At 43.4% G+C, this 25,473-nt stretch overlaps 1 protein-coding gene across 8 annotated transcripts in view; it reads right to left on the bottom strand.

The window, feature by feature from the left end:
• Positions 1–25,473, bottom strand: part of ctnnd2 (catenin delta 2) — a 1,121,748-nt gene that overhangs the window by 299,238 nt on the left and 797,037 nt on the right. For all 8 annotated transcript variants that reach the window (XM_033017096.1, XM_033017092.1, XM_033017086.1 and 5 more), the window contains one exon: positions 13,624–13,861. In XM_033017096.1, coding sequence (XP_032872987.1) covers positions 13,624–13,861 — 238 coding nt within the window. The remainder of the gene's footprint in view (positions 1–13,623; positions 13,862–25,473) is intronic.

Genomic DNA, 25,473 nt, shown 5'->3' on the forward strand with positions numbered 1-25,473 from the left:
ATTGTCAATTATTAACCCTCCCGCGCAATATACCCTCATCTCTTTTATGAATGGGGATTTAGTTCCCCTTTCTTCGAGGACCGACCGGAGGTTCCGCTGTCACCTCTGCGGGCCGCCCTCGGTGAACGTTTTCAAGGACCTTTCTTCAAGGACCGAAAAAATGGCCGCTATTCGGAGGTTTTCGTTATTTGGATCTTCGGATAAAAGGTTGTGCACCTGTACTAGTTATATTCCGATTATATGTTATTCCGATATACTATGTAAGGTGTCCTTGAGATGTTTGAAAGGCGCCCATTAAATAAAATTTATTATTATTATTATTATAACCTTCACTTTGAATGGTCGGGCCCTGGGGACTGTTGTTGAGCAGAGGGGTCTAGGTATACAAGTACATGTTCCCTGAAAGTGGCTTTACAGGAAGATAGGTTGGTGAAGAAGGCTTTTGACATGTTTGCCTTCATTAATCAGGCAATTGAGTACAGATGGTGAGACATTATGCTACAGTTGTACAAGACTTTGACGAGGCCGCACTTGGGAGTATTTTGTTCAATTTTGGTCACCCTGCTATAGGAAAGATGCCATTAAACTGGAAAGAGTGCAAAGAAGCTCTATGAGGATGTTGACAGGATTCAAGGACCCCAGTAGGGCAGGCTAGGACTTTTCCTTAGAGCGCAGGAAACAAGAGGTGATCTTACAGGGGTGTATAAAATCATGATGGGAAGGGATATGGTGAATACACAGTCTTTATCCCAGGGTAGGGGAATCAAGATCTGGAGGTTATATGGTTATGGGGTGAGTGGGGAAATATTTAATAGGAAACTGAAGGTCACCTTTTTCACACAATGGGTGATGGATACATAGAACAACTTACCAGAGGAGGTGGTTATGGCAGGTGCCATAACAAGATTTAAAAGACATATGAACAGGTACATGGAACAGCTTAGAGCATATTGGCCAAATGTGGGCAAATGGGACTAGCTCAGATGGGGCATCTTGGTGGGCATAAAGTTGGCCCGAAGTGCCTGTCTCCACACGGTATGATTCAAGAGAGACGTCGCACGGGATTTTAAGCATTTTTCATTGCTTTTTCTGGACTATTTTTCCTATTAGTCATAAAAGCTATGGATGAGAAAAATACAATTTGACTGAAAATCAATTAGGTGATTGAAGTGAGAAGCTTCTCCCACAGAGAGAACAAACCTATCAAACAAGCAACGGTGGGAGTTTGACAGTGGGGACATTGATGGTGGATGTTTATGTGATGTAATCTCCTGCGGCATGTCCAACTGGAATTGACAGCTACACTGATCAAGGACCCCGTGCATTTACAAAGTCTGCTTTAAGGTGGGACCATGTACTATGAAAGAAACTCAATAACCGACCATATTTATCACCATGGTTGAACTAGCAGCTCTCAAACTGGACTATTAATTCAGTGGCCAGGCATAATAATGTAGGGGAACGCCTCTGAATGTCTATATCTCAGAACTGAACACAAATGATGAAAATGATTTCAAGAGCGTAGATTTTTTAAGAACCCAACTGGCTTCACCCCGAATCCTTCAGAGATGGAACCAAGCTATCCTCACTCAGGGAGACGATCTGTGGGTCTAGTCCCCGTGGATGTGGTTCACTCTCACCAGAGTAGCACGCAACCTAAATGTATCAAGCTGCAAATGTTTTGGAAAGGTCATAAGTGATAGGAGTAGAATTAGGCCATTCAGCCCTTCAAGTCTACTACATCATTCAATCATGGCTGATCTATCTCTCCCTCCTAACTCCATTCTCCTGCCTTCTCCCCATAACCTCTGACAGTCGTATTGATCAAGAATCTAACTATCTCTACTTTAAAAATATCCATTGACTTGGCCTCCACAGCCTTCTGTGGCAAAGTATTGCACAGATTCACCATCCTCTGACTAAAAAGACCTCTGACTAAGACCTGCATAAGAGTAAAGGCGGGTCATCACAAATGGTAAACAGGGAGATGGTTATAAATAATGCATGGGAACAAGGGAAGGGGAATAAATGATGATCTTATCAATAACAATCAGACCCTAAGTAGCATTAAAGAAAAAATAAAGACTAAAATTACATTTTTGGCCATGTCAGTTAATAAAATGGAACAGAAAGGCTTTCAGAGGTCTGTTGATGGATTTTGCATTAGCTCACTAAATCCAATGATTTATTTTGAAATATGATAGTGGTGCACAGTTTCCCCTACCTCAATAAGCACTCTATATCATTAAGTGGCTTGAAGGGTAAGCTTAAGAATATAGTTCCATTTGCTGGGAAAGGCCAAAATTATACAGGGATATAAATGAAAGATTGCAAATAATAGATCCAGAAATATATAATAATGGGGAACTCGTGTAGGAAGGAACTGCAGATGCTGGTTTAAACAAAATATAGACACAAAATGCTGGAGTAACTCAGCGGGACATGAAGCATCTCTGGATAGAAGGAATGGGTGACGTTTCCTTCTCTCCAGAGATGCTACCTGTCCTGCCAAGTTACTCCAGCATTTTGTGTCTATAATAGGGAATTCACTCCAACAGGAATAGCTAAGGTGAAGAATAAAAATGCATTTGGGAAAATCTAGAGAAGCATGTGCAGGAGAAAGGAGTAGAAAATAACATTTATCAAATGGATTAAAAAAAACCTAGTCAAGTGTAGCGTGCATCATAAAATTCTACACAGCGTATACTGTGAAATTTTACTTATTCTGTTACTAAGAAAGAAACAGAGGCTAGGTTATTCTAAACAAACTAACGATGGCACGGTGGCGCAGTGGTCGAGTTGCTGCCTTGCAGCGCCAGAGACACGGTCCCCGACTACGGGTGCTCTTTGTACGAAGTTCGTTTGTTCTCCCCGTGACCCGAGTGGGTTTTCTCTGAGATCTTCGGTTTCCTCCCACACTCCAAAGACGTACAGGTTTGCAGGTTAATTGGCTTGGTATAAGTGTAAATTGTCCCTAGTGTGTGTAGGGGCTGCGTTAATGTGCGGGGATCGCTGGTCGGAACGGATTTGGTGGGTCGAAGGGTCTGTTTCTGCGCTGTATTTCTAAACTAAACTAAACTAAACAAACTTCAAAAAAAAAATCAAATTTTAAAGACTTTAAAAATGAAATTTGGTTAAAGCAAGCCATTGTTTTTTTTAATGTTGCCAAGATCAAAGTTCACTTGACTGACTACACCTGTTGGTGGGCGTGGGGAAGAGAGGAGATTATTTCTCCCAACTTGAAGACAGTGAATCCATTTTTATAAACCAATTGGCTGTCACAATCCTGTATTTTATTAGCGATTAAACTTCCATTCACGTCCCATTGATGATGAAGTGCTTTGGGATGTTCTGACGTCAGGAAAGACACTTTATGAATGAATCATTATTTTTCTGAGCTACCTAGGGCAGAGAGCATGGGAAGCATTTTCACAGCAACTGTTTATGAAGCTATACAATACACTGCAGCAAAGATTGGGATTAGGGCACTTTGTATAGAGGGGGGGAGACCGCTTTTCAGGGCTCCCGCAACGGCGACTTCTCCTGCCCGAGTTGCGGGGTTGAAGAGCTCCTGGAGCGGGGCCTTACATCATCGCCCCGCGCGGCTTGGAATGGCCGCGGGACTTTGCGAGCGCGCGCCGGGGGCTCTAACATCAAGACCTGGTGCGTGACCTTGCATCACCCGGCGTGGCTTTAATGGCCGTGGGACAATTCGCCATCGCCCGCCGGGGGCTTTGACTTTGACTCTGACATCGGGGGGGGGGGGGAGTGCAGTGGAGAGATATGTTTTTTTGGCCTTCCATCACAGCAATGTGATGGATGTTTATGTAAATTATGTTGTGTCTTGGGTCTATTTGTTTGTAATGTATGGCTGCAGAAACGTTATTTCGTTTGGACCTCAAGGGGTCCAAATGACAAATAAATTGTATCGTATCGTATCGTATCGTATCGGATAAAGCATAGATCACATAGCACGCTTCCTGTTATTATGCTATTTTTTTTGTGCCTTATTCAATTTAATGCTCATTAAAATGTTAATGTTTGGCGCCAGCCAAGAAGGCACACCAATGCCTCTACTTCCTGAGGAGACGGAGGAAATTCGGCATCTCTCCAATGATTCTTCCAAACTTTGACAGATGCACCAAGCTTAACATAGAAACATAGACAATAGGTGCAGGAGTAGTCCATTTAGCCCTTCGAGCCTGCACCGCCATTCAATATGATCATGGCTGATCATCCAACTCAGTATCCTGTACCCGCCTCCTCTCCATACCCCCTGATCCCTTTAGCCACAAGGGCCACATCTAACTCCCTCTTAAATATAGCCAATGAACTGGCCTCAACTACCTTCTGTGGCAGAGAATTCCACAGATTCACCACTCTCTGTGTGAAAAATGATTTTCTCATCTCGGTCCTAAAAGACTTCCCCCTTAACCTTAAACTGTGACCCCTTGTTCTGGACTTCCCCAACATCGGGAACAATCTTCCTGCATCTAGCCTTTCCAACCCCTTAAGAATTTTGTAAGTTTCTATAAGATCCCCCCTCAATCTTCTAAATTCTAGCGAGTACAAACCGAGTCTATCCTTGGTTTGGTCAAGCTTGTTTTGGGAACAGCTCTGGCCAAGACAGCTAGAAATTGTGGATGTAGCCCAGTCCATCACACGAATCATTGACTCCTTCTACACTTTACCCTGCCTTAGAAAAGCAGCCAACATAATCAAAGGCCGGTCCCATCCCAGTCATCCCTTCATCCCAGTCATCCCCACCAAGCTCACCACCAAACTCCTCCACCTTTTCCCTGTCGGGTCTCCATTGTCGTTGGGGCTGCAACGTGGAGCGGCCTCCAGCAGGAACGACCTGGGGCTCCAGTCGCGGAGCTGCGGAGCTACTCACCATCATGGAGCTGGCCGAGTTCAGAGCGGGTGGAGCTGTGGTGGCGCTCGGCTGCGACCCGACCCCTGGAGATTCGGAGGCCTACCGCAGGTCTGGCAGACAGTAATATCGGGAGCCCGCGGGTCCCTGGTGGGAGACCGCTTTTCGAGGCTTCTGCAACGGCGACTTCTCCCGCCCGAGTTGCGGGGTCGAGGAGTGCCTGGAGCGGGGCCTTACATCATCGCCCGGCGTGGCTTTAATGGCTGCGGGACTTTGCTAGAGCCCGCCGGGGCTCTCCCTCGGATGGTCACGTCGCACAGCTTATTTATTTATTTTAATTTTCTTTACATCGGCTGGAGCTGCATACTAAATCTCGTTGCACTGATATGCAATGACAATAAAAGATATTATTATTATTATTATTAGTTTAGTTTATTGTCACGTGTACCGAGGTACAGTGAAAAGCTTTTGTTGTGTGCTAACCAGTCAGTGGAAAGATTGTACATGATTACAATCGAGCCGTCTACAGTGTACAAATACATGATAAAGGGAATAACGTTTAGTGCAAGATAAAGTCCGATTAAATGTATCCCGATAGTTAACAATGAGGTAGACAGTAACTCTCTACTTGTTGATAAGATGATTCAGTTGCCGGGTAACAACTGGGAAGAAACTGTCCCTGAATTTGGAGGTATGTGTTTTCACACTTCTGTACATCTTGCTTGATGGGAGAGGGGAGAAGAGGGAGTGACCGGGGGGTGAGACTGGTCCTTGATTATGCTGCTGGCCTTGCCGAGGCAGCGTGAAGTGTAGATGGAATAAATGGAAGGGAGGTTGGTTTGTGTGATGGTCTGGGCTGCGTCCACAATTCTCTGCAATTTCTTGCGGTCTTGGATGGAGCTGTTCCCAAACCATGGTGTGATGCATCCTGATAGAATGCTTTTTGCGGCGCATCTGTAGGAGTTGGTAAGAGTTGTTGGTGACAAGGCTGCCTACTGCATTGATCCCATGCATAACTTTGCACAGTAGCTCAGTATATGTAACAATATTAAACATAAACCAATAATTCAATATCTACAATTGTACCACTACTTTAATCTTCTTTTACCCCTTTACATACTTTGTGCCAATTCCTTTCCCCACAATTCATAGTATTGAGTACTCGAAACGGAAAAAGGTTTGCCCAAAATCTGCATTTTTGAAGATTCTACAGAAAGATTAAAAAAACACTACCTTGAGCATATAATGATACAGAAAATATTCAAGTACTGTATTAAGAAAGCTTCCATTGGAGCAGAAAGATCTTACAAAAAATAATGTAATTGAACATTTAGTGATATATAGAACATTGATCTGAGGCAAAGGGGAAGTGCTGTTATCTGTGGGAGCACAATCTTGACAAATGTTCAGGCATATTTAATAATGCACTAGAAATTTAACAATGACAGCCTATTCAAAGCAGAAAATACATTCTGACAGAACTTGGTACCAAAAAATAGGATTTGTACTGTGATAAAACCTAGTTTGGTGAGAGGAAAGCAGAAAATCGCAATTGCAATAGAAGATAGATACTGTAAGCGGGTATGTAGTGTGAGACTGCCATAAGATTTCCTAAATACCTTGCATTGTGACCAGGGCCCTGGCTGATTGAAAGCAGCAGAGCACAGGCACCCGTATGCAACTAATAAGCCAGAGTGGCTAGAAAACAAGCTATTACTGAAAGGAACTGACCTGAAATAAAGGATCTAATGGTCCACTGATAACTCCATGAACCTAAAGAGCAATTCCTCTGCATACTATCCCCAATCTTTGATCTCAACACTGTGTCAACTAATTATCACTCATAACTGAATTAGTACATTGGAGATAGGGGTCATTGATTAGTCTGCAAATTGCTATCTGGTAAGCAATGTGCTGGGATTAGTACAATAAAATGTAAAATGGAGGAAGTACTGACGAATCACATACGAAGGCTTTATCTCTTTACTGACCTGCAGTACAGCAAATACAATGACCTGCTACATTCATCCGCTTCCCAGAAAAAAAAATCATCACTCTCTCCTAGAAAAACATTTGGCCTTCTTTTGAACACATCAATACTCCTTCCTTCAACAGATTCTCCCTTTTGCTTGTAAAGGGCCTGTCCCACTTTCACAACCTAATTCACGGCCTTTTTTACCCGTGGACATTTTTCATCAGGCTAGAAAAACGCCCCGACCTACTTGATGCCACGAGTACCTACGACTAGCATCACGGCCTGCTACGACCTACCTTACGACCTCGTGACGACCATGCTGCGAGTATGAGTCAAGGGCAAACTCGGCAGAGGTCGTGAATTAGGTCGTGAAAATGGGACTTCCTCTTCCCCTTCATATTAATTAATTCAATATAAATATTCATCTTTTAAGGGCCTGTCCCACTTGCGTGTCCTCGGCAGGCAAATTACGCGACCTTGTCGTCGCGTTGAGGCGCACGGGCATCGTGTGGCCGGTCCGCCTGAGATGCGCGGAGTGGTATGTAGTTGTGTGCGACATCGCGCGGGGCTCCGAAATTTTTGAAGCAAACAAAATCTTCGTGTGCCAATGGCCTGTCGCGGAACTGACGGCCAAAGTGGGACAGTCCCAAGACCCTGGCGCGACGCAACGTCTCACCTCCAACAGCAGCAGAAGCAGGCAAACGATCGCCGAACTCGGCCTGGGGCTCACGACCGTTGAGGTCCGGATCCGCCCCCACTTCTACTCCCAGAGCAGGGCCAAGAAAATTGAAGATAGACACAAAAAGCTGGAGTAACTCAGCGGGACCGGCAGCATCTCTGGAGAGAAGGAATGGGTGAAGTTTCGGGTCAAGACCCTTCCTTCAGACTGAAGAAGGGTCTCGACCCGAAACATCACCCATTGCTTCTCTCCAGAGATGCTGCCGGTCCCGCTGAGTTACCCCTGCATTTTGTGTCCATCTTCAAATGACATCACACGCTCCAGATGGCTGTGCGGGCGAATGAAATTGCGCGGGACACGTAAGTGGGACAGGAGCTTTACACAACTTAAATGACATCCTTCAGGTATCTACAACCTGTAAATTTTATTAATTCACCCAATAATCCAGACTCTTGTGATTCCTCCCCAAACCGCACTACCTCCCTCTGCACCTTACAAGACGTCATTGATAACCTTGTTCTTGGGTCAGGGTCCTAGTTATCTGCTCCTTTGGCAGCATCAAGTTTGTACAAACCCTTAAATTGCAGAACATCTCCTTTCCTCTTTAAATAACAATGTTTTGTACTGAATTTGCAATGAAATTGCTTAACGGTTAGATGCATAAACCAGATGCATAAACACCAGGTAAATGAGAGTTTGCAAACATAGATGCCAGTTGCTCTCCTTGGAATGTAGGGAAGAATGTGCTGGCTATGGAGCATTGCCTAACGTGACAGGAGAAGGAGTCCATGAACAGGCTGATAGAGCAGTGAGTAAATAATTCTAACAACCAAGTCTCAGAAGTACATAGAAAAATGGCAATAAAGACAGTAAACATCAGACAACCAGCGCCGCAAATAATACAGATTGTTTTTCTCCATTGTGTCAGTATTCTGGTTCTTCCAGCCAATACTTACCCCTCAGGAAATTAGATTAAAAAAAAATAGATTACCTGAATATTATCTCATTACTGTTTTGCAGGCTATGTGGAGATTGGCAGTCACATTTCCTGCATCTACCAGTGACCTCACTTCAAAAGCACATAATTGGCTGTAAATATGTTTGGGGAATGTCCATAGGCTGTGGACAGTCCAATATTACAGTTAGTTCCTTCCTTTCTTTCTGTTCAGAATTATTTACTCAAAATTGGCACCATCAAAATATGGCAAGGGCATGTGTACAAAAAAAAACAATACTTTCCAGATAACAAAAACCCGCAGAAAAACAGAATTAAGGATGGAGATAAGTAGATGAGCATGTAACGAAACACTAACCAGCTTGTTAAATGAAAATGCTTCATTGAAGAAAGGGGAAATTTAAAATCAAGAACATTAATGTTATCATCCCAAACCAGGGATTTAAAAGCAGTGTCACTCAGTTACTCAAATCATTGTAAACAGCCAATTCTAAGAGAACAGCCCAGTCAATGCAGAGTATCCAAACCTCATACTATATTTCAAATAGTTACTGTCTGTGTTTGTTTCAGCATCTTAGCATGTCTATTGACAATGTTTAGTTTAGTCTAAGAAGGAACTGCAGATGCTGGAAAATCGAAGGTACACAAAAATGCTGGAGAAACTTAGCGGGTGCCCGAAACGTTGCCTATTTTCTTCGCTCCATAGATGCTGCTGCACCCGCTGAGTTTCTCCAGCATTTTTGTGTACCTTTAGTTTAGTCTAGTTCAGAGATACAGCACGGAAACAGGTCCTTTGGCCCACCGAGTCCGCACCGACCAGCAATCCCCGCACATTAACACTATCCTACACTAGCGACAATGCTTACATTTATACCAAGCCGATGAAACAAAAAAACCTGTAGGTCTTTGGAATGTGGTAGGAAGTTCTCGGAGAAAACCCACGGAGGTGACGGGCTGAATGTACAAATTCCGTACAGACAAGCACAAGTACCCAGGATCAAACCAGGCTCGTTGGTGCTATAAGCACTGTAAGGCAGCAACTCAACCACTGTGCCATCCTCAATATATAGAAGCAGTATAACAAAAATTCCTCTGGACCGGCTGACAGTCCTAAGAATTAATTTCTTAGCATTCATCCTAAGAACTCCAGAACAATGGGTCACAGTTTAAGGATAAGGACCGAGATGAGAACATTTTTTTTCACACAGAGAGTGGTGAATCTTTGGAATTCCACAGAAGGTAGTTGAGGCCAGTTCATTGGCTATATTTAATAGGGAGTTAGATGTGGCCGTTGTGGCTAAAGGGGTCAGGGGGTATGGAGAGAAGGCAGGTACAGGATACTGAGTTGGATGATCAGCCATGATCATATTGAATGGTGTTGCAGGCTTGAAGGGCCGAATGGCCTACTCCTGCACCTATTGTCTATGTTTCTATTTACCTTAATTTATTTCCAATGATCTCTTCAGGGTACAAATTATAAATCATCCAAACTAATTGGTGGTTATGAGCGATTGTTTGATAATGTGAATAATAGGAATTACAACACTGTCCAATATTCTCAGCACTGAAAACCAAATTGCAGAATCGTGGATCCAGATATGATCTATCCATATTTTTCCCTGCTTGCATTTCATACTGCTCATTGAGATTCACATACTTGACACAAATCTCACTTGAGAGTGTTATTTTTAACTCTGGACAATATGGGGTGGGTCGTGGGGGAACTTGCTTGAACCCATGCCACCTAAAAATTAAAAATATAATATATTTGATATAAGATGGCAAGTTGGGCTGAAGGGCCAGTTACCACTCTGCAGGACGCTATGACTGGGCAATATGGGAAGCGTAGGCCTATTTGACATAGTCACGAGTGTTTCCATTAAGACACAATGAATTGTGTGAGTGAAAAAATTATACATTTTTAAACAGTCACCCACAAAAATTAATTCAACTGCAAAGAATGATAGGAAGTGAATGCTGGTTGCCTTCCATCAATCGTGGTTGCCTCCCATCATTGTGAAGCTAATCCTATAGATGTTGCAATGACGAATGCAGAATGCTACATTCACAACTTCAGAAATAATGAAGAAGTTCTCACCTACATGTAGCCGATGCCGGACAAACTCCAGGCTCAGGCTAATCGAGGCCAACCAACATTCACAACACACACACACACACACACCATCATCTCCAAACGAAAGAAAGTTCAAATTAGCTATCTTAAAGATACAAATGTTCCATCATCAACAACCAGGTAAACCCTGACCAGAACCAAGCGATGCCAAGGCTATGCGTAGGTGAGAGGCCCAGTCTTCAGCAATGATGATTCATTTCCTCATTCCCCAAAATTCTTCCATATGTATAAAATGCAACCAGGAGATGATTAAATTATAAAATGGAACCAGGAGATGATTAAAACATTATTTTCCCTGTGAGAATGAGAGTGCAACATTTAAGAAGATGAGTGGAAGGTTGCAGGTATGTGGAATGAGAGGAAGTAGTTGAGGCAGATACTATAATAGCATTTAAAAGACACTTGGACAGGTACATGAATAGGAAAGCAAATGTGAGCTAATGGGACGAGCTTGGATGGGGCACGTTGGTCGGCATGGACGAGTTGGGCCGAAGGGCCTGTTTCTGTGCTGTATGACTCTATGAGCACCATCTAGTATAAGAAGCCTTTTCATCAGCACCTCCTCCACCATTGGATTTACATTGCTGCCGCCAACAAAATTACCATCTACAAAATGTATGACACCAACTTGTCAAGATTTATGTTACACCACCTCCCAAAAAAACCCACCTGGAAGAACAAGGACAGCAAGCAAGCAAGAATATCACCATCTTCAAGTTATGTACAACGATGCCTTGGATATAGCTTGCAGATCCTTCCGCGCAACTGTCAAAAACATATAGCCCTGACTAGCATTGTATCTTCATGTATGATATGAAGCAGGTCAACATTGCACCTCCTCCAAAGCAATAAGAAATAACAACAGGACTTTCATCTCATGAAAAAGATAAAAACAAGTGTTCCTAACTGGTAAAATGTGTTTCTGGAAGTGCTTAGCCTCGTACAGAAAAAAATCCCACCATCTCCATTACTTGTATAATTAATAAACATTGGCATTCAATGAAAATTCATTCCTCCCTGCTTGACCTTTTTTCCCCTGACACTTCAATGCATCTGGATAGCCCTCTTCTAACTTTGGGGATTGTTGTACTCTGCTGTGGGAGCCTCAGTGGAGTTCAGTAAACTCCCAGAATACCATGAAAGTAATCTGAACTGCTATTCATCACCTCATCTCAAACTCAGCCGACAGTGAGAGAACATTTGCAGAATTTCAAAAATTGAATTCAAAGAAAATTCTAATCTTATGTGGGAGGCTTTGAGACGTCAAGAAAAAAAAGTTACAAATAGAAAAGCAGGAGACATGGGAGCCAGGACAGATATTTCAGCAAATGACTGTAATGAGCGTAAGGATTTGCAAGAATACAAAATATTCAAATAGTGTTCAAGCGGATACAAAAGGATGCAGCATTTCACATGATGCTGTCTTGGTTTGATTTGTATTCCTGATGCCTTTGAACTTTTGTTCTGCATAGGGAACAGCCAATGATTTGCAAAACGTTCCACAGCTGACGAGATAAGATTTTGTTTCTCTCTACTGATAATAGGACCATCTTCACAGAAATAGGAATTTATCTCACTCACAAAAGCAAAGTGAACTAGGTTGGTGTGTGAACTGTGGTGCATTCTTTTGAAGCACTAATCAAGTGAGGGCAAATGCCAGTTAAGGATCAGAGCTGTGAGGCTTGTGACCCGAGAGTATTCGTGCAGGATTTCACAATCGTTTACTCCCTGCATGAGATCACAGGAAAAGAAAAAATGCAGAAACATTACAGCGTACCAACCTGAACCAAATGTGGTTCTTGTTGATGAATCCAGACAGTGTGGCTGGCACTACAATGGTGTTTGACCCACCTGAAAGTAATAACTAGCTTGAAGCAAAACCCAAGGTCTTTGTGAGCTTTGAGACAGAAACTAGATAGGCATTATTAAACAGCGCAGAATTTTAGCAACTTGCAAATCTAGTCTATATATTTCCAATCTTAAAACATTTTTACAGGCAGATTACTCGAGATAACGTGGCAGCCTTGAGATATGAGGCAAATGTTGAGGACAAAGAAAATATATTGAAGTGGAAACTTTGAATTTAGCAGGAAATTCCAAAGATTTCATTTAATACCACTGAATGCAAAGACTTCATACTGATAAACCCTGAACTCAAATAAGAAACTAATCAGCTTTCTATGCTTGGTTGCAAAGACAGCAAACCTTAAAGGACAGAGAAAGGTTAACTTAAGAAAATAAATTGCTTCAGATATGAGTCAATGACAGTCCCAAAGAATGGCACCCGCTGCACAGTTAGACAGGTACATGGATAGGACAGGTTTGGAGGGATATGGACCATGCGCAGGCAAGTGGGACTGGTGTAGCTGGGACATTGTGGGCCTGTTTCCACACTGTATCACTCTTTGACTCTAATGAAGCAGTGGAAGTGTTAGCAGACAATCCCATGAAGTAAACCATTAATAATTCAACTCCCGATGAGTTTCCAGAGTGCATTCTCAGCTAATGAGTCAAGACCAGAAAATAAATTGCACTTTTTGGTAGCACACACAATGACTTTGTAATCATTCGGTGGAATTGAAGATAATCTTCAAGTGATCACAGTCCTGATCATCACAGACCTTGCAGTCCACCAAAAACAGCCTGTTGGGGCATTCTGGTTCATTAGATGTTTCCAAATTAAATGCCCTGGTTTTGCGGATGGAATGGAAATGACTGACTAAAGATGAAACCTTTCTTGACTGGGAATAATTACTCAATAAAAACCCACACACTCTGTGTATGTTCGTGCCACAGTGGCTGACTCAAGAATGACATTTGGAGAAGCTACTATTGTGGTAGTGAAGGTGCAAGACAAATGGAAAAAATAAAGATTTTGCGATGGGATTGAGGAAGAAAGGAAAAAAAAAAAATGTATTTGTACAGTTAACATTTCTCTGTGAGACTAAAGTTAGCCACCTTCTTCACAATATCTGCTGGGGGAAGCAACAAAGAAGCTACCACCCACCTGGGATCCTTCTGAATGCTGTCGATGGAAGGTGATCGTGCCAGGGTGCTCTCTGGTGGGATGGCTGGCCCAGACTTGCTGTATGGCGAATCCACTGAGGGACAATACTGGAGTGTCCGGTAAGGGTCTCCGTAGTTGGCGGCCGGTCCGGTGGCGTAGCTTGACCTCTGGTAGGTGGCTGTATTCTGGCTGCCCGTGCGCTGCAAGGGTACGGAGTCAACAGCAGGGGAGGACGGGGCTACAGTGGGAAAGTAGGGACAAAGCAAGAAACTGAGGACCTGCTCACAGAAATGGTTCACCAGGTCTAGGCAAAAGGATCACCACATATGTACAGAGGGGGTGGGGGATTTGAGAGGGGACACAAAATTAACATCAGAATCATGTCAAACATTCCAAACAGATCAGAAATTACATCACACTGCACAACACTGAAGCATCTTCAACTACATTTGACCCCAGCACATTGATAGCTCATTGAGTTTATTACAAAGTAATAATGTTTTAAGGAATATGGATTACATTAGTGCAAGTCTAGTTGAGTTACTGATTAGCTGTGATCTTGAGAAAGGAAGATGTACAGTGGCGGACTGGCCAGGGAGTCAGCTTGCCCGATGGCAAGTGGGCCTCTGATTTTTGAGTCGGAGGATTATTTCACTCGAGAGACTTACACACAAAATAATGTCAACATTCCAGAACAGTGCTGTGTGGGGTCTGTGCTTTCAAAGGAACTATCTTGTATCGGTCCCAACTACTCCTCAAGTAGTTATAAAAAGGTCCCATTGCGGTGTCTGGAAAAGAACAGGAAACTTGTCTCCAGTGAAGCCCCACTCTCTCCATAATCATGGTCGTTCAACTAATCACACAAGAGCACATTTTCTGGTGTCATTTCTTCCAATCGTTTTTGTTATTTCCTGCATCAATTGCATTGGAGCAGTAACTAAACTTCGATCATCATTGGCTGTAAAATGCTTTGTGGGATCTTGAGCAAACAGCAATAGGTTATTTTTTATTAGCAACATATTTTGCGAGAGAACCACATCTTAGTACTAAGCATATTGCAAGAGTCATGCCATCGCCCCATCATCAAAACTAGCTGTTGATCAGAAAAGCCTAACTTCTATTTCAACTGGGTGAATTGCAACTTATTTTAAACCAAACTATGCAACATGTTTTGAACCTGGAGGGGCACTTGCTTTAAAATGCACAGCCTATCCAGAATAGAACTGAGAGAATGCATAATGTATTAGGATTTCAATAAATATACTTTGTTTTGTAATTAACGACATGAAGAATTGATCCGAACCAGGAAAACCAGATCATTTTTCCAAGACATGGACACCATTCATTGACTTATCTCTACTCCCAAGCCTTTCCTGACGTCCTCTGAGTGAGGGCTACATGTATATATGTATGTAGTTTGTTTTGTTGTGCTATTCTTATAACAAATGTAAAGCACTTTGGCCAACGAGAGTTGTTTTTTAAATGTGCTATATGAATAAATGTGACGACTTGACTTGAATTACAAGGATAGTATGGTACAACACAACTTTGGATTTAAATCTAATTACGGGTTGGGTGAGGTGGGTGGGGAGGGGTGAGAGGCAGGTATATCACCACTTTTTTCTCTCTTTTTCTTTTTGTCCTTTTATTTTTTTTCTATTCCTCTCTTCTATCTTTCATTTATTCACTCATTGGCTTCACCACTTTGGTAGTCTAGGAGTTCTATCTTAGCACATCTCACTTTTTCTCTTTCTTGCTTTTTCTCCTTTCTTTTCTTCTAATTCAAAGCAAAAAAGTTAACATTGAAGCTGGACAATAACTGTGTAATTTTATATGCCGCCGGTTCTATTTTTGTACATTTGCTTCTAATAAATAAATTTAAAAAAAAAAAGAATTGTTCCTAACGTAATAATTGGAAAACAGTCGTTGAAGTAATATTTTGATCAGTGGCCAAAGGCGTAATGCATGTCTGTAATATAATTTAGTTTCGTTTCGAGATAGAGCACGGAAACAAGCCCTTCGGCCCACCGAGTCTACGCCAACCAGGGATCCCTGCACATTGGCACGATCTTATACACACTCGGGACAATTTACACTTATACCAAGCCAATTAACCTACAAACCTGTACTTCTTTAGAGTGCTGGAGGAAACTGAAGATCTCAGAGAAAACCCACGCGGTCACGGGTGGAACGTACAAACTCCGTACAGACAGCACCCGTAATCGGAGTCGAACCCGGCTCTCCGGGGCTGCAAGCGCTGTAAGGCAGCAACTCTACCACTATGCCACACCACGCTGCCCTGAAGCAGTGACAATTTGCATTGATAATTTGCAGAAGAACCTACTGTGGTGGACCAAATAACGAACAATGACGATGTCATAAGGAATAGGAGTAGAATTAAGACATTCGGCCCATCAAGTCTACTCCGCAGATACATGCAGCATCATGGATTTTGTTTGGTTACTAGGAAGTGGACCCTTTGGCCCACAATTTGCCATATATGAGAGCAAGTTAAACTGATCTCATCTTCCTGTGCATGAACCACATCCCTGCACTTCCATGTACCCATCCAAGAGCCTCTCAAATGGCACCATTGTAAGTGCTTCCACCACCACCCCTGGCAACCAATGCGTTCCAGGCCCCCTCTACTCTGCATGTAAAAAAACTTGTCCCGTACAACTCCGTTAAATTTTCCCCCTCTCACTTTATAATTCAGTTCTTAATAGTGTATATGTTAATCTGGACAAGTAGCGGATCCCACTGCAGTTCAGGATTTACATTTCGTCCCAATTCCTTGCATAAAGAAGGAAATAAAATGGCATGTTTCAGCAGCGGCTACCAAAGATTCTTGGTGGATACATGTGCATGGACAGTGGTGAGGGGAGTAATGTTTTCCTCACCTCAGATTAAATACCAACTTGCATTAACATAGCAGTTAGCTATAGCCTTTCGGGCTAGGAATCAAGGGATATGGGGAGAAAGCAGGAACGGGGTACTGATTCTGGATGACCAGCCATGATCATATTGAATGGCGGTGCTGGCTCAAAGGGCCAAATTACCCATTTCTGAACCTATTTTCTATGTTTCTGTTTCTAACACAAACCCAAACACTCTGCAGAAGTAAGATCAGAACAATAAACTTCTACTCGATTTTACAGAAATGATTGAACTTTTATCAGAAGGTAGACAAAAATGCTTGGGAAACTCAGCGGGTGAGGCAGCATCTATGGAGCGAAGGAATAGGTGACGTTTTGGGTAGAGACCCTTCTTCAGACTTTTACTAGAAGTTGCTGAAGTTTCTTTCTTAAGTTGACAAGATGGTGCCGGAGCATGGCAACTCATTGTGTGCTCTTCCCAGAAGAAGATCTACCATCATCGCTTGACTGTTTTAAATCTCTTCTATACCTGCAATACAGCCCCTTTGCTCTATATAATGTACTGAAGGAAATCCACATTAGGCAGGAAATGGTGTTGACCAGACTGATGGGACTGAAGGCTGATAAATCCCCAGGGCCTGATGGTCTGCAACCCAGGGTACTTAATGAAGTGGCTCTAGAAATCGTGGATGCATTGGTGATAATTTTCCAATGTTCTCTAGACTCAGGATCAGTTCCTGTGGATTGGAGGGTAGCTAATGTTATCCCATTTTTTAAGAAAGGCAGGAGAGAGAAAACAGGGAATTATAGACCAGTTAGCCTGACATCGGTGGTGGGGAAGATGCTGGAGTCAATTATAAAAGATGAAATTGTGGCACATTTGGATAGCAGTAACAGGATCGGTCCAAGTCAGCTTGGATTTACGAAGGGGAAATCATACTTGACTAATCTTCTGGAATTTTTTGAGAATGGAACTAAGAAAAAGGAGAAGGGAGAGCCAGTGGATGTAGTGTACCTGGACTTTCAGAAAGCATTTGATAAGGTCCAACATAGGAGATTAGTGGGCAAAATTAGGGCACATGGTATTGGGGGTAGAGTGCTGACATGGATAGAAAATTGGTTGGCAGACAGGAAACAAAGAGTAGGGATTAACGGGTCCCTTTCAGAATGGCAGGCAGTGAATAGTGGGGTACCGCAAGGCTCGGTGCTGGGACCGCAGCTATTTACAATAAACATCAATGATTTAGATGAAAGGATTCAAAATAACATTAGCAAATTTGCAGATGACGCAAAGTTGGGTGGCAGTGTGAACTGTGAGGAGGATGCTATGAGAATGCAGAGTGACTTGGACAGGTTAGGTGAATGGGCATATGCATGGCAGATGCAGTTTAATGTGGATAAATGTGAGGCTATCCACTTTGGTAGCAAAAACAGGAAGGCAGATTATTAGCTAAATTATGTCAAGTTGGGAAAAGGGGAAGTACAATGGGAGTCTGAAGTACAGTCTGAAGAAGTGTTTCAACCCGAAACGTTGCCTATTTCCTTCGCTCCATAGATGCTGCCTCACCCGCTGAGTTTCTCCAGCATTTTTGTCTAAGTACAATGGGATCTGGAGGTCCTTGTTCATCAATCAATGAAATTAGGTATGCAGTTACAGCAGGCAGAGAAGAAAGCGAATGGCATGTTGGTCTTCATAACAAGAGGAGTTGAGCATAGGAGCAAAGAGGTCCTTCTGCAGTTGTACAGGGCCCTAGTGAGACCATACCTGGAGTATTGTGGCAGTTTTGGTCCCCGAATTTGAGGAAGGACATTCTTGCGATTGAGGGAGTGCAGCGTAGGTTTACAAGGTTAATTCCCGGGATGGCGGGACTGTCGTATATTGAGAGAATGGAGCAGCTGGGCTTGTACACTCTGGAGTTTAGAAGAATGAGAGGATATCTTATTGAAACATATAAGATTATTAAGGGTTTGGACACGCTAAAGGCAGGAAACATGTTCCCGATGTTGGGGGAGTGAGTCTGTGGAATTCTCTGCCTCAGAGGTCGGTGGAGGCCGGTTCTCTGGATACTTTCAAGAAAGAGCTAGATAGGGCTCTTAAAGATAGCGGAGTCAGGGGATATGGGGAGAAGGCAGGAACGGGGTACTGATTGGGGATGATCAGCCATGATCACTTTGAATGGCGGTGCTGGCTCGAAGGGCCGAATGGCCTACTCCTGCACCTATTGTCTATTGACGATTATATTTATGTATAGTATATCTTATCTGAATGGATATTACGCAAAACAAAGATTTTCCTTGTACCTCATTACATGCGGCAAAAAATACACCTAACCCTAAAGTTTGCTTTTCTTGCTTTTTAACCTGAATCTGATTTTGTGAGTAAGTTGACTATGTGCTGGAAATTAGATTGTTTGTTGTACCTCCTAACCTTGCTCGCGTTAAACTAACCTGATGACTACGGGAGTAAAATATACTTAGTAAATAAAGAAAGTAAAAGGAAATTGGTTCCTTTGAGACAAAAACAAAGTTAATGGAAAGGTTTTTAGTAATTGATGTTGTCGATCAGATATCAGGACATGATTAATTAATAGCAGATACTGTGTGCTGTTCGTGCCTGTATTATAATTAATCAAGACATTTTGCAGAATTATTATTCCAAGCATGTGGCTCATTTAAGTGATGAAAATTACACATTGCATGCTTAAATAGTGATGATTATCTGTGGCCATTTTAAATAGTGGAAATTATCCATGATTTGTTTAAATTGTGCATTTGATTTAAGATATTTAAGTGGTGCTAATAACTCGTGAAACAGTTGAATAGTACGAATAAACTTTCTTCACACAGGCCAACAATGCAGAACAACATTTTTCCAAAATATGAATGCAAAATAAACCTTTCGGACAAATTATTTGCCAGTACGACAAATTAACTACCCATGGCTCCCCCACTCTTATATAGCTGCGGTATTAATGTCCTCTAGAAATAGTAAGCTGTTAAAGGGTTGATAAGCAAAGTCCAGAGATGTAAATCAGAAGTCGTGCGACAAAAGGATCGAAGAGTTGTGGATTGTGAAGCTAGAGGAAGGAATAGTAGACAAAAGTGCTGGAGAAACTCATCGGGTGCTGCAGCATCTATGGAGAGAAGGAAATAGGCAATGTTTCGGGCCGAAACCCTTCTTCAGACTGATGGGGGGGGGAGAAGAAAGGAAAAAGGAAGAGGAGGAGCCCGAGGGCTGAGGGAGAGCTTAGAAGGGGAGGAGACAGCAAGGGCTAACGGAAATTGGAGAATTCAATGTTCATGCCACTAGGGTGCAGACTGCCCAAGCGGAATATGAGGTGCTGCTCCTCCAATTTCTGGTGGTGCTCACTCTGGCCATGGAGGAGGCCCGGGACAGAGAGGTCGGATTCGGAATGGGAGGGGGAGTTGAAATGCTGAGCCACAGGGAGACAGGTTGGTTAATGCGGACCGAGCGAAGGTGTTCGGCGAAACGATCGCCAAGCCTACGCTTGGTCTCACTGATGTCAATCAGCTGACATCCAGAGCAGCGGATGCAATAGATGAGGTTGGAGGAGATTACCTAAAATTGGAGAATACAATGTTTATACCAATGTAAGCTACCCAAGCATTTAACCAGTTGTGATTTAATCTATGTAAAGTCTTGAGGTAGGCAATCTTTGAGCAGTACCTGAATAAGTGGCATGTTGCTATCTTGAGAAATTAGATTTAAAGACACATGGGATTTTTTCCCACTCTTAATAAAAGGGCCCATTTTAAAGAAACAAACAAAATAAATTAGCTCAGCTATAATTCATTTTGGGAGATGCTAGAAAAGTAGAGGAGACAAAAGGAATCGAGATATAGACAATAGACAATAGGTGCAGGAGTAGGCCATTCGGCACTTCAAGCCAGCACCGCCATTCAATATGATCATGGCTGATCATCCCCAATCAGTACCCCGTTCCTGCCTTCTCCCCAAATCCCCTGACTCCGCTATCTTTAAGAGCAATATCCAGCTCTCTCTTAAAAGTATCCAGAGAACCTGCCTCCACCGCCCTCTGAGGCAGAGAATTCCACAGACTCACAACTTTCTGTGTGAAAAAGTGTTTCCTCATCTCCGTTCTAAATGGCTTACCCCTTATTCTTAATCTGTGGGCCCCTGGTTCTGGACTCCCCCAACATCGGGAGCATGTTTCCTGCCTCTAGCGTGTCCAAACCATTAATTATCTTATATGTCTCAATGATCCCCGCTCATCCTAAACTCCAGAGTATACAAGCCCAGCCACTTCCATATATATGGAAAAGGTTAGATAAGAAAGATGAGAGGAATCTCATGTTGAATATTAACACCTGCACAGACATATTGCTCTGAACTGGCCATTTTAGCACAAACATGAACAATTATTGGACTTCCTTGGAAAATATATGGATTCAACTGTTTTATTCATCCATTAGTGGCTGAACAGCTGCCAGGGCCTTTCAATGCTCAATTCACCACAAAGTCTATTCTAGAAGACAAAGCTAAAAATAAGATGGACACAAAATGCTGGAGTAACACCAAATTCAAGTGCAGTTTCATACCATTTCAAGCTGAGTGCAAGGCCACTAAAGAGAGTGAGTCGTGGCCTCTCCCGCCTCCATCTTGCAGAGACTGAGCCACGCCCACACTTCTGGGTTTATAGTCCCTCCCCCTCCCACCAGAAGGGGCGAGGCCTTCATGGCATGATTGACTGGAGAGAGAATCTCAACATTTTTTAAACACTAATAACTCTTTTATTTTTCATCAATGGGAAAAATCCTCTTGTCCTGCGCAGCGGAGGGGGACTGATCAAGATGGCCAAATCACAGCCATAAGTGGCAGCTTTTTATCTAAAATCAATATACAGAACAGGAAGTGGTCAAGATCAGACTTTTAGTAATATAGATGAAACATAGAAAATAGAAACATAGAAAATAACTGCAGGAGTAGGCCATTCGGCCCTTCGAGCCTGCACCGCCATTCAATATGATCATGGCTGATCATCCAACTTAGTATCCTGTACCTGCCTTCTCTCCATACCCCCTGATCCCTTTAGCCACAAGGGCCACATCTAACTCCCTCTTAAATATAGCCAATGAACTGGCCTCAACTACCTTCTGTGGCAGAGAATTCCACAGATTCACCACTCTCTGTGTAAAAAATGATTTTCTCATCTCGGTCCTAAAAGACTTCCCTCTTATCCTTAAACTGTGACCCCTAGTTCTGGACTTCCCCAACATCGGGAATAATCTTCCTGCATCTAGCCTGTCCAACCCCTTAAGAATTTTGTAACTTTCTATAAGATCCCCCCTCAATCTTTTAAATTCTAGCGAGTACAAGCCGAGTCTATCCAGTCTTTCTTCATATGAAAGTCCTGACATCCCAGGAATCAGTCTGGTGAACCTTCTCTGTACTCCCTCTATGGCAAGAATGTCTTTCCTCGGATTAGGAGACCAAAACTGTATGCAATACTCCAGGTGTGGTCTCACCAAGACCCTGTACAACTGCCATTGAAAGGCATTGAAACGTCCTTTTAATGGGCAACAATGTAGTGATAACTTTGAGGAGAATGTGTCTTTTGTATTTGTGCATTTCAGACCCTGTGACATAGTTACCTTACCTCCAAATCAGATACCCGTGGGTCCAGACCCCATTCCAGAGATTTAAGCACAAAAATGCAGGCTCAGATACTGCACTCACACTGCTTGAAAATACATTAAACTGCTCACTCTTGCTTAGACTTCGATTATCTCACGGTACTGTTTTGAAGAAGAGCAATTCCCTAGACAATACTTATCCTGCAAACAACATCATAAAAACAGTTTATCTGTTTCTGGGAGTTTGATGTATGAAAAGAGGCTCCTCCATTACAGGATTGAATCTACTTCTAAAGCGTTTCACTGGGATATTCTGAAGGAGATAGGTAAGGTGCTAATCTAAATCTTCTTTTCATCAGAACTGTTCACTATTCACCATGGCACCCATCAATTCATAGCAGTACTTGGGTTTACAAACTAGCAAGGTCTTATCAGAAAGGCCAGAGAAAAGGTAATCTTAAAAGGCAGCAGACTTATGTTTTTAAGCAAGAGCTGCATTGACGGGAAATCATTTATAAAGGGAAGTTAGCTAAACACAAGAGGTGGCACGGTGGCGCAGCGGTAGAGTTGCTGCCTTACAGCGCTTGCAGCGCCAGAGACCCGGGTTCGATCACGACTACGGGTGCTGCCTGTACGGAGTTAGTACATTCTCCCCGTGAACGCGTGGTTATTTTCCTCCAAGATCTTCGGTTTCCTCCCACACTCCAAAGACGTACAGGTATGAAGGGAGAAAAATGGAGAGCAGTGGAGAGAAAATAATTTGCCTTCCATCACAGTGAGAAGGAATGTTCAAAAGGGAACTGCAGATGCTGGAATATCGAAGGTACACAAAATTGCTGGGGAAACTCAGCGGGTGCAGCAGCATCTATGGAGCGAAGGAAATAGGCGACGTTTCGGGCCGAAACCCTTCTTCAGAAGAAGGGTCTGAAGAAGGGTTTCGGCCCGAAACGTCGCCTATTTCCTTCGCTCCATAGATGCTGCTGCACCCGCTGAGTTTCCCCAGCAATTTTGTGTACAGTGAGAAGGAGGTTCACTTTGATGGATGTTTGTGTGAATTAAGTTGGTTGTGTGTCTAGTAGGAATTGTTTTGTTTGTATGGCTGTAGAAACAGAGTTTCGTTTGAGCCTCACTGAGGTTCAAATGACAATAAATATTGTATTGTATTGTATTGTAAATGGAGAACACTATGGGAGCACTATGTGTAGGAAGGAACTGCAGACAAAATGTGTAAGAAGGTACTGCAGATGCTGGTTTAAACCAAAGATAGACACAAAATGCTGAAGTAACTCTGCGGGACAGGCAGCATCTCTGGAGAGAAGGAATGGGTGAAGTTTCAGGTTGAGACACTTCTTCAGACTGAACGATGATCTAAAGAATCAAGGAGCGCAGGAGGATGAGAGGGCATCTTATAGAGGTATACAAAATCATGAGAGGAATAGATTGGGTAGATGCACAGAGTATTTTGCCCAGAGTAGGGGAATCGAAGACCAGAGGACATAGGTGAAGGGGAAAAGATTTAATAGGAGTCCGAGGAGTAACTTTTTCATACAAAGGGCGGTGGATGTATGGGACAAGCTGCCAGAGGAGGTAGTTGATGCTGGGACTATCCCATTGTTTAAGAAACAGTTAGACAGGTACATGGATAGGACAGGTTTGGAAGGATATGGACCAAGCGCAGGCAAATGGAACTAGTGTAGCTGGGACATTGTTGGCAGTGTGGGCAAGTTGGGCCGAAGAGCCTGTTTCCACACTGTATCACTCTATGACTCTAAGAAGGGTCTCGACCCAAAACGTCACCCATTCCTTATCTCCTGGGAACACAATGGTTGTCCTCAACACTCCTGTGACTGGATGTGGCTCAATTCTGGCATCTTATTGTAGAAACAATGCTGGTTTAGAAAAAAAACCCAGAATGTTGAAATAAATGAGTGGCTCAGACAGCATTCCTGGAGGATATGGATAGGTGATGTTTCGGGTCGGGACCCTTCCTCATTCTGATCCAACAGTCTGCTTGTGGCCCTGATTATGGGTAGATCTGGACCAGGTACTAACCTGGGTGAGGAGGTTTAAGTGCGGCTGACACATTCAAATACCCATGGTCATGTATCCTGCTACCATTCCCATCTGCACATTTATAAATGAAAAACAACAAATAAAAGGGGCAATGACCAGTGCATGTAGGACCATTCCCCTGCACAGCGAGTCATAGAAACATAGAAATAGGTGCAGGAGGAGGCCATTCGGCCCTTCGAGCCAGCACCGCCATTCATTGTGATCATGGCTGATCGTCCCCTATCAATAACCCATGCCTGCCTTCTCCCCATATCCCTTGACTCCACTAGCCCCAAGAGCTCTATCTAACTCTCTCTTAAATCCATCCAGTGACTTGGCCTCCACTGCCCTCTGTGGCAGGGAATTCCATAAATTCACAACTCTCTGGGTGAAAAAGTTTTTTCTCACCTCAGTCTTAAATGACCTCCCCTTTATTCTAAGAGTCCTGAGTCCCTCAGGAAGGAATTGAGGAAGCGTAATGTAGGAATAATTTCACATTTATATAATTCCTTTACAAACACAAAAGCAGCCAATTTGTGTACAGTAAGGTCCCACAACAGCCACGAGGCCAATTTGCTATTTGAGGCATTAGTAATGGTTGGGATTAAGGGAATATTGCCCTGCTCTTCCTTAAAATGGGACCATGGGAGCGTTTACATCTGGCTCAACGTGTCGCAGTTTAATGTACTCAGCTGAATAAAAGCTGATCTGAAGCTGAAGCATTCTCTCGGTGGTGGCACTGAAGTGGCAGCTTTGATTCTGTGTTCATCTCCGGAGTCGGACTTGAATCCACAATCTTGTAACCTTCTGACTCAGAGGAGGGAGTGCTAACGCAGAGCTATGGCCGAGTAAAACAAAAGCTAACAGGGGGGGGGGGGGGGAAACAAAAGCTAACGGGGGGGGGGGGGGGGGGGGGGAAACAAAAGCTAACGGGGGTGGGGGGGGGGGAACAAAAGCTAACGGGGGTGGGGGGGGAACAAAAGCTAACGGGGGTGGGGGTGGGGGGGGGAAACAAAAGCTAACGGGGGTGGGGGGGGGAACAAAAGCTAACGGGGGTGGGGGTGGGGGGGGGGGAAACAAAAGCTAACGGGGGTGGGGGGGGGGGGGAGAAACAAAAGCTAACGGGGGTGGGGGTGGGGGGGGGGAACAAAAGCTAACGGGGGTGGGGGGGGAACAAAAGCTAACAGGGGTGGGGGGGGGGGGTAAAACAAAAGCTAACGGGGGTGGGGGGGGGGGGGTAAAACAAATCATTCACTGAACAGTAACACTAGCAAAATAAGCTCAATAAAATGTAATGTTACCAAAC

This window comes from Amblyraja radiata, chromosome 2 (assembly GCF_010909765.2).
Source record: "Amblyraja radiata isolate CabotCenter1 chromosome 2, sAmbRad1.1.pri, whole genome shotgun sequence".
Classification (NCBI taxonomy): domain Eukaryota; kingdom Metazoa; phylum Chordata; class Chondrichthyes; order Rajiformes; family Rajidae; genus Amblyraja; species Amblyraja radiata.